The sequence below is a fragment of the Eurypyga helias genome, unplaced genomic scaffold (genome assembly GCF_000690775.1).
Source record: "Eurypyga helias isolate BGI_N326 unplaced genomic scaffold, ASM69077v1 scaffold4049, whole genome shotgun sequence".
Taxonomy (NCBI): Eukaryota; Metazoa; Chordata; class Aves; order Eurypygiformes; family Eurypygidae; genus Eurypyga; species Eurypyga helias.
This window is the reverse complement of record NW_010271211.1, coordinates 26,391-36,746: the sequence shown is the minus strand read 5'-3', so window position 1 is coordinate 36,746 and position 10,356 is coordinate 26,391. Positions and strand designations below refer to the sequence as shown.

Genomic DNA, 10,356 nt, shown 5'->3' with positions numbered 1-10,356 from the left:
AGAGAAATGGCTCTTGGTACTAATAACTGCATGAGAGGGTTGTTTGTCATTTGCTATATTTGGTTGGCCTAGGAGAAATTACTCTTCTCTAGACCATGTTTGACTGACTATCTGTTACACATATATATATACGTTCTTTAATGAGGTCACTTTGACTGATGGGGAAACCAATTATTCAGTTTCTCTATGAAATGTTAGTGAAATGCAAAGGCATAAGCTACTTGATCGCATCACAAAAAATAGAGATAAATATTTACTGCTGTCTATTCAATGGCATTTTGAGTCTCAAAATTAAACTGGATCAAGGTACTAACTGCCAGCATTGCCAGCTTAGAAGACTTTATGCAAAGCCTCGCAGTAATCTGTTGTTTTGCTTAACAGATGGGATATTGCAGTCAATAAAAACATAAAAATCTCAGTTCATAGAATCTTTTAGCTTGGAAGAGACCTTTAAAATCAAGTCCAAGCCTTGACCTAACACTGCCATGTCCCTAAGTGCCTCATCTTTTAAATCCCTCCAGGGATGGTGACTCAACCACTTCCCTGGGCAGCCTGTTCCAATGCCTGACAACTTTTTCCGTGAACAACTTTTCCCTAATATACAATCTAAACCTGCCCTGGCATAACTTGAGGCTGTTTCCTCTTGTCCTATTGCTTGTCACCTGGGAAAAGAGACCAACCGCCCCAGCACTGCACGCTCCTTTCAGGGAGTTGTAGGGAGTTGTAGGGAGCAATAAGGTCTCCCCTGAGCCTCCTCTTTTCCCGGCTGCGGCCCCCCAGCTCCCTCAGCTGCTCCTCACAGGAATTGTTCTCCAGACCCTCCCCCAGCCCCGTTGCCCTTCTCTGGACAGGCTTCAGCCCCGCAGTGTCTGTCTTGGAGTGAGGGACCCAAAACCGAACCCAGGATTCAAGGTGTGGCCTCACCAGTGCCCAGCACAAGGGGAACAATCCCTTCCCTTGTCCACTGAATTATGAAAACTAGGGAAGGCAATCATGAATAAAGAATTTAAATCTTATGTAAAGGAGGCGTGGGGACTGACTCCTTCTTGAATTAATTGGTTTGGTCACCAAGGGAAATTACCTGTTGCTTATTTTTCTGCATTTTAGCTGCATCTCCATACGTGACAGAGCAAAATGGTCACGTTATTCAATTGCTTTTCCCTCCGGGTGCTTCAACACTTAGGCAGAAAAACATGTTTGTTTTTAAATGTGTCTCTCCCTTAGAAATGCTTGGCCAGGTATTCTGAACTGAAAGCACAGCCTGGTGTCAGCGGGCAGGACTTGCAGTGTTTCTCTGTGGGCTGGCACCCCCAGCCCCTGGGAGAACAGTCTTCATCCATTCTGAGAGGCTTTTCTTTTTCCCCTGGGCATTTCCTGTAAGGGGAGATGGAGTTCAAGGGATTGCCTGGAGATATTTGTGACTCGTTTCTGGAATGAACGCAGTTGTTACTGACTTAGAAAATTTTCCGGGGATTGTATTTATTTCTAGTTTGAAAGTTTTCTGGCTTTTTTCTTCTTCCAGCTTCATTGCCAGGGCAGCTAGAATAGGGTTGAGCACCGTGCCGATATTACTAGCGGTGTTGTGGCCTGGTTTGCAGCTTCCTGTCTCTACCAGGTTGCTGACAACGCTGCTGTTTCCTCGGGGCTGCGGAACGACTGCTGAGAGTTAAAGCCGGCAGCTCTTGCAGCCTTTCCTTTTGCTTTTCTAGCTAAGCAAGGCATCTGCTATTCGTCGTTCTTCGGCTCTCCCTGCCCCCACGCCACGCAGGGCTTGCTGTGTTTGGTGGGTTTGAAAATCTCTTTTACACAGCAGGTTTTGTGCGAGTACGACTGCTGGAAATGGGTTTCAGATGTTTCCCCAACTCAGTCCTGGGCCTGCATCTTGTAAGCCGAAGCGTTTCTATAGGAACCGTGTGACATCTCTCCCGCTACTCCCCCAGCAGCTCCCTCTCGAGCATGCCCAGTGCAAGCCTTGACTTTGGCTCAACTATCCGTGTGCAGTAACGGGCTGCACATATGGGACTCTGAATGCGGTTCCTGATGAGCTCCAACTCTTTGTCTTTGGGAGGAGGAGGAAGAGGTCGTGCCCAGTGCTGGAGGATCTGCCCTGTGCCCTCTGAGACCCTCGCCCGTTGGTGGGTTCGTGGAGAATGCTCGCTTGTTTGGCCAGAGGGAATCTACTGGATATTCTTCAGGAGGGCTTCACGGAGGTAAATGCATGTCCCGAGTCTCACACAGACCTCTGGGGGCAAGGCAGTGTGCTTTTGTGCGGCGCCTCTCAGGAATGGTTGTGCCGCCCAGGGCTTCGAGGTACGGAGAAAGAAAAATGAGCGAGATTGCAGGGCGGGAGAGCTGCTTACTACCAGAAGGGCATTCTGGGCAGCTCCGCCGGGGGTCTGCAAATCAGCAGTGTTTTCTGAAGAGTTTGAGACTCTTTTACAGCTGGTGTTTTTAGCTTGCTGTTTTTATTGTCTTTGTAGTGCTTTACTGTTGTACCAGTAAATAATACAAACTGCAGCAAGGTTATGGAGCGCAGTTTATTTTATAGAATCGACTCCTCTCCTGAGTATATGAAGTCTCCATGTCTGAAGGCTGTTAGAAAGCTTGTAAATCTTCTTTTGGACACACATTTCTTCGGAGAGGCTGGCAGAGCAGGCTGGGTGGGTTGTGTTTTTCCCCATCCTGTTCTGTAGGTTGAATCTCTAGGGGACTGAAAATCATCTTGCTCAGCAAAATATAATTTTAGGAGTGTTCTTTATCTGCTTATTCTGCTGTTAGAGACCAATAAATCATAAAATAGCGAGTCAGAAGTACGAAGAAACTCTGGAGATGGGTATCCTGTAACTGCACGGGGAGTGCAGATTGCTGTCAGCTTCCCACTTTAGGGTGCCCAAAAAATTAGTTCCATTGCACTCTCTATGGACTCAGTACAGAACGTCAGGGCAGCCACTGCTTCGCTGTGCATCATGCTGGAGCATGATTTCCTGTCTGAAAATTGAAAAGGAAGGAAAATTGTGGGGGCTTGTGCTGGAACCAAACAGTGGCTGCTGTTTGCTTTCTCACCTTGTGGCAGGGATAGTCTCTTGGTGTGTTTTATTCTTTCTTAGAGCACATATAGCTTATTTTTGTTTGTGTTTACTGGTTCTTCATCCTTGCAAAGCTCAGCTCCCACCTAACTGTTCCGTCCCCATACTCCATTCTTCAGAGAAAACGAACATCCCTCCTGTGCTTAACAGCACCAGTCATCACAGGGAAAACAAACCAGCTATGAAACTTGAGCCTCACAGCTCAAGCCACAGGTCTCCTTTGATTGCCCTGTGTAACTGTGTAAATACTCCATCCCCTCCTCCAGAGAGTATCTCCGTCTCATTTTTAGTTAGCAAAGGTATTGGTTTAGCTGAAGCTTGCACTTCCTGTGCTCGAGGGCAGCCTCTCTGTCAAAAGCTAATAGGAACCTGTGTATTGATAATATAGTTAATATTGGGAGCAAAGCACAGTTTAACGTTCAGTGCTAGCCCCACGCTGACTGGCTGGTTTTAACCCACAGACTGCTCAGCTGTGGAAAAAAAAGGCCCTCTCCCACTGTAAAAACAGATTCACTCTCCTGTTTCCCACTTGGGATCTCTCTGCCACATCACATAGTTCACTCTACAACGAAAGTAAAATTAAATACATTTTGCAAGTGCAGAACCTATGGTAGAGAGAGGTTAAGTGACTTGGCAAGGACATGCATCACATCACAGACACGCTTGGAAATGAGCGAGAAACCCTGTAATTCCATGCCCTCTGTTTTGGTGAACTTTACCTCCTCCCCTGTCTCTTCGTACCTTAGGTGCTTGCTTATTTAGGTTCCTGACTGTCAAAGAGTGTCCCAAGGTGTCTGATCTCAGCACAGCACTCTGATGGTAGAAGGCTGGAAGTGAGTGGCTACTAAACCTAACGTTTGGGTATAAAACCAAATTTGAGATAAAAAGTCAGACTTAATTTAACACAAGCAGTGAATTGGGGTATTGGTACTGCAGGAATTGCCTTGCCGATTCAGTGCCTGTTCTTTGGAGGGAGCATCATTTCTGGCCGGGTGGCTCTTTTGGTGACTAGACACCTTGAAGCACAAGGACGTACTTTCCGACTTTGTGCGTTAGCATACATAAGTAAGTTGCTAGCAAGCTCCTGGATATATGTGCAGAGCTCAGCTGCAGTCCTACACGTGCCGGAGACCTAGAGGCCAGGATACTTCCAGTTTCCCTAGGGATGGACCGTGTGTTTCCATGTTGAGCCTTTGGTCGATAACCCATGCCCGGGAAGTTAACTCAACAGGGCCGGGATGCCACAGGCAAGCTTCTGTTGTTCCTTTGCATTTTTCCCTCTCTGCCCATCCTGCTGGCTGAGAGCCACCCTGTCAGCCTCATTATCGCATGAGCAGGGATGGAGAATGCGGCACAGTTGTCCCTTCTGCAATTACTGCCTGTTCTGCTTCACAGATCGCCCGTTAGATGGGTGCTTTCTCTGTGATGAACATAATCACAGATTGCTGAAGGGGCTCTGTAAATTTCGAGTTCAAGCCAGTTCAAGCCTTTTGCTTTCCGAGTCCCTGGCCAAAATACATTTTGGACAGTGTCACCTGCAGACATGTAAAGCAGGATGACTTTTGTTTAATGTTGAAATGCAGCGAACTCCCCTGTGGGCATCACACAGCTCCTGTCCCCCTCTCATTAATGGACTAACCCTGCCTTGAGTGTGTTTCCCTGCTGTTTACTGAGATTTATCCTGCTCTGAGGCAGCTAAATAATTAAATCCCACAGCTGGATGGTGGCATGGGAATGTATGGCTGCTAAAAGCAGCAGTTTATAATGCAAGGAAACCACAGAAGGCAGGGTCTCCTCTGTGGTGACTCTGCCCATGTGGCCTCAGCTTGTTCTCTCTCCTTAAGGAAATGCAGATTACTTGAGATGCACGCTCGCACTTCTGTCAGTTCTTCCAAGCAGATGGGGCACACAAAAATATGTCAGAAATGGGCCTGACAGCTCCAGGACATTAATGTGTCTGTATTTGAATAATAATATACCTTCTCTTTTTTGAGCTGGAAGATAATTTCCTCTGGCAATCTTAATTATGTAGTTGCTTGTGTGCAATGAGTCATTTGAAATAGCTGTTTTTTCCCCTCTGAGAATGTGTTGAACAACAGGCCTGGGATTGGCTCCTCTTGAGAGTGAAACAGCGGTGAATTTTTAAGAGCCCAAGCAGAGGTTGTTTTGAAATGAAGGTCTGCAGAGTGAAATGCAAGGTTACCACATCAGGCTCTGTCTAAGTGGGGAAATACCTACATGTTTTGCTATGTGAGAACTGCTACTCCTCAGCGGTATTCACGCAGGAAGTGGTGCAGTGCTGGTAGGGCTGTGTTCTCTCCCTAGAAGGCTGCTCACTGCCTGCCCCCTCACCAAGTGCTTCAGGTAGTATTTTCACTCGAGTAGGAAGTTCTTAGCTGAGTGGCATCTGCATTAGGTATTTCCTGGATTTCCCACACGTACAGTCTCTCTCCCTCACTCTTCAAGGTTTGCTGTATTTGAGGTGATTAGATGGCATCCTATCTGTGAGACTTGAATCCTTGCTGTTGGAAATTACCTGGGTTTGATTTTGGTTTGCTCTTTTGCTTGAAGTAATTTTCTGTCAGAATAGACTTGCTACTGTCTTGCTCTGGGAGCTGTTCTGTTCCCCTTGGTGTAACATGCGTGATCTGTGATAAAAATGTCTCTGCTACTGCGATCTTAGCAGAAGAAACTTGCGCTCACCCTCTCCTTGCAATGGGTGCTGTATCGCTAATAGGATTCACTATGAAGAGAGCTGTTTTGACTCGTGTCTCCCTCGTCCAGTTCAACCCATTAGGACCAGCCCATGACTAAATGCTCCCTGTAGTACCGAATCATTCAGAGCCTGGGTTTTGCTAAATATGTAAAGCTCTTCAGAGATGCTGCTGTTGGCCACATAGTAGAGCCACATCTCTTTTCACATCAGCTTTATTTTAGTATGTCCCCTAGTATTTTACATCCGCTCTATGCTGTTAAAGCTATGGGATGGTCAGGCACACTTGTTTAGTTAAGGCTTGGCCAGACTGAGAACGGCTGGGATCTGAAGGACCACCTGAACCTTGCCAGGTTGCCTGTCTGGTGTTTAAGAGACTGGGCAGCTGCTGCATTGTAATTCTGCTAAGCCTCAAGGGCAGATAACAGAAAACACAGCTGGGGCTTCCCACACTCGGGTTTACACGGAGATGTACTTTAGCAGACAATTGCTTGTGTTAGCAGGAATTCTTACCAGTTTTTCCCAAAGCCCTTGTGCCTGGCCAGCAATAGGACTACCAGCAAGGGAAGGATGTATTGGCTGTTACATAGGAACAGGGGTTGAGCAGCTAGGATTCAATCCCTGCCTGGGGTTCACTGTATGTCTAAGCCAGGCTATTACTTGGATGTACAGCAGTGGCTGTATTTTGGCAGGGTGTATTGCAGTGCATTTGCATAATAACAATCAAAGATGTATGGTTAATCATATCATCTTACAAGGAACATAAAAATTAGCACAGCTGCTTTATAGCTGGAAACGGAGGCTCACAGAGGTGAAGTGGGCTGCCAGATTCACAGCAAGTCGCTGTCAGAGTGAGGAACAGTCTGTGTCCTAAATCTGCCTTCATCCTGGACCAGGCAACCTCACCGGCTGTCCCCTCCCCTTTTCTTCGTATGAAAGGTTCTTGCCTGCAAAAAGCACTGCTCAGTCATACTGTCTGCTCAGTCTCTTCACAAAGCTTCTTTTCCCTGTAGGTACAGGGCTGGTGACTGCATTCTGCTAAAAAAGGAACAATGCTCCTTTTCTTTCCTGAAGCATCAGGGAATGTCTCAGTGCAACTTGTTTTGACAGACCTTAGACTTTGTTTGGGTGTAGTGGAACCATTTGATAATTCAGGGTGAATCATGAGCTCCCAGGTACCGACAGTTTACAGGAAAAGATCTCTTGTGGCTCAGCTTTTTGCCTGTATGCTTGCAGAGAAACGGTGTGAGGAAAAGGTCTCAGAATACCAGACTGGGGAAAATGCAGAGGCACTGGAACAGCTTGCAAAAGGGCCAGAAATTATCCCTGAAGCAGCAGCCTGGCTTGAATGGCAGTGACATTTTGGGGCATGGACGTCTGAGCGTTGACTCAAAGGAATGCATCCTAGTGAGATTCATTTGACATGGCTTTCTATCCGGTGGACTTTGGAGTAGTTGCTGCCTGCAACAATGGTGAATTTAAGGAATGGATACCATCTTCAGATTTCTGAACATAAAAAGGGTGCATGGAACTGTGGGTGTGGAAGATAACCCCAGTGTTTTTACAAGCAGGAGAGTGGAGTTAAAGGGGGTATGGGTAGAAAACAGATTAATTGCTGGGAGAAGGCTTGCATGTGGTGTAAGTGACAGGCAAAATTACTGTTGAAGAAAACACATTTTGATGCCACTCGCAAAAATACCCCTATCTGGCACAAGTGAGATCCCTGTCTGACAGCAAGGCTGTGTCTTGGCAAAAGATCAGTAGAAGGAAAAGGTACTGTCAGAAAGTTTAGAAATCATACAAGGCTTTAGACATTCCATCCTGATGCAATTAGGCTAGCCTTTGAGCGTTGCTGTAGCAGACGTTTGGCTCAGTGCTCTGGACAGGACACGTAATGCCTTCCATCCTGGGCCAACCTCACAGCATGAGGGCTGTTATTATTGACCTTGTTAGACCTGGTGCTTGTCCGTAGGGTGTCAAGGAAAAGCAGAGTAAAGATTATGAGAAACATTATTCTTCCAGACTGATTCCCTAAATCCAGCAATAAGGATAGATTCAAATTCATCGAACGAACGCAGAAAAGTCATCTCTTCCGAGAAGCAGTGTCATGGGAGTCTACTGTAACATGATCACAAGGAGCTCAGGCCCGCTGAAGGCCTCTGCCTGCTCGAGAATGATTTTTTCCACGAATGAAGATTTGCCCGACTTCAAAATATGCCATACCCTAATCTCAGAGGAGGTGAAAATTAACCTTACACGGTGCAATGTAGATGGCACTGATAATCAAGGACAGGGTGGCATATTAAAACATTGTGATCTACCTCTGTTTGCTGTCAGGCAGACTGGCCTGACTGCAGGTTGAGAGGGGAGAAGCACAAACCCTGAGCAGCAGGTGGGGAATTGCACTGGTTAAGTGAGAATAGCAAGGACACCTACATGTGGCAGGAGATTTGCAATACAGCTGTTGCTTTTCTTCCACCTGTGGAAAATAGTAGATAATGAGTATTTTCCACCTGTGGAAAATAGTAGATAATTACTTAATTGTAATTATCAGTAAGGGATTACAAGTGATGAATGTGCTGACCCTGGAAGGGCATTTTCCTCCTGCGTATGATTGGCTGTCAATTGAAAGCACAAAGATATATGCTCCTGACCTCTACAAGTATTTTCCTAGAGCTGGTAGGTCTGAGGTATTTCTTCAGGGTATGTGCTGATCCAAAGTAAAATCCTACTCTGAGGTGTGTTTTGCCAACCTCTAATTTGCCAGCAGAAGCGCCTGCAAGTTGGCAAATGCCTTACAACTGCAGGTGGCCCCTAGTACCTTGCTTTAAAAATCTTCTGTCCTGCTAAGTCTTTTAAGGCTTCCAGAGTGACTTGGACACAAACACTCCGCAACCATCTGCCTAGGAGCTGAAGCAATCCAGGCTCCGACTTCCCTCGAGTAGGGGAGCGACTCTTCCCATTGCAAGGTACAGGTAACCCTGGCCTTTTTTTGGAACACAAAGCTGTGTTAACATAAATAGGATTAAGCTTAACTCCACCATAATCCTAATAACGTGTGCTCTGCATAGTAAATCTTAGACTAGGCTGATAGGTTTTTCTTCTGAAGATCCTGGTTTTAAAAGAAATATTGTTGCAGGAGTAGAGCAATGTGAGCCCCATCAAGTCTTCAGATTTGGCTGACCAGAAGTTCAAACCAAAATGCAGGGAGAAATGGGAAACTCCTGACTGGTCAGTGGTTGAAGGAAGAGTTATTCATCTAATTAGTCAGTAGTTATGAAGGAAGAGGGTGAGCTAGAAAAACCATAGCTGTCCCCTCTCTGGTTGCTCTTGGATGTAGGTGTTAGCCATACCAGGTTGTAAACTGGCAAGGGAAAGCTCTAGGGATTTGTTCAATCCTGGGAAGTTGGGAGCTTCTGCAGGAAGCTGGAGTCGCATAGTTACAGCATCACAGGAATTGCTTTAGTAAATCCTACAGGATATTTCTCCTCAACTGGAAAGACAAAAAGATAAAAGAGAATTTGAGCAGCTGTCAGAGCAGGGACCCTGAGCAGGTTTGGGGGACTACAGGGTCCAGCCTCCCAGGCACAAAGGCTTGCTCTGCATCCTCTACTCAGTCCGAGTTGTGCTCTGCTCCTTGCTCTGCCTCTGGGGTTAGTGTCTTTTTTTGCTAATGGTTTAGAAAGCATAAAATCTAGTGTCCTCCTCTGTTGTCAGGAAGCAGCGTGAAAGCCCAGGGGGGACAGCCTTGAAAAAGGAAAGGAGGAGTACTTTAGAGGTGTGTCATCCACCTCCTTGTTTGGTTCCCAGCCTCCTTTGTCTCCTTGGAGTCCTGCTTACTAAGAGGAGCTGGGACCTGTGTGAGACCGCACGGGGACACATGTATAGTTTGAGCTGGGATGCCTATAGCCACAAATGGCGACGGAGCACGTGTCTCGTGTGAGTGTTTTGTGGACAGGTGACAGGCACAGGCTACCACTGTTTTTGTGGGGTAGAATAGGCTGTGTAGAGCTGCTGTTCTCACGGCAGAATACGTCCTAGCAAATCTTCATCTCTGTGCTGGAAGATACCTGTAGCGCTCTCTAGAACAGGTGCTATGAATGATGTCCATCCCAATAGCAGATTGTGTTGCTGTGGTGCTGCTTAGGGCTGTTGTGTTGTCAAGTGAGATAGCTGTCTTGGGTTCTGAAACAAATGGAATTCTGAGAGAGTGAAAGAGGTGTGTGACTTTTTTATGGGTCTGGTTCATTAAACTGAACCAGTGGCTGTGGATCAAGGCCTTGTGTTTGTGTAGGGCTTTAAGGTGTGGCCCACAATGTCCTTGTTGCTCAGGTCATGCTAGCTGATGAGGAAGCCACAGAGTGGTGAAGCAAAGTATTTTTGACTCGCTATCTTAAAAAATTGCCTTTGGCGTTTCTGCTGAGTAGCTTGGGGGCTTTGTCCCTTCAAGCATTTAACACCACTTTGCTGTTTTTAGGTCACTAAGCTTTTATATTTGTTATTTTCTTGTAAGTTCAGTCACCTGTTCATCTCGCCTGCCAGAAGTGACAACTTACT

The 10,356-nt window shown here is 46.4% G+C and overlaps 1 protein-coding gene across 1 annotated transcript in view; it reads left to right on the top strand.

Annotated features, from left to right (window-relative positions):
* The first annotated feature begins 2,150 nt into the window (after positions 1–2,150).
* The window catches only part of DIXDC1 (DIX domain containing 1), a 31,511-nt gene continuing 23,305 nt past the window's right edge, over positions 2,151–10,356 (top strand). The window contains exon 1 of the mRNA XM_010158708.1: positions 2,151–2,210. Within this exon, the coding sequence (XP_010157010.1) occupies positions 2,151–2,210 (60 nt within the window). The remainder of the gene's footprint in view (positions 2,211–10,356) is intronic.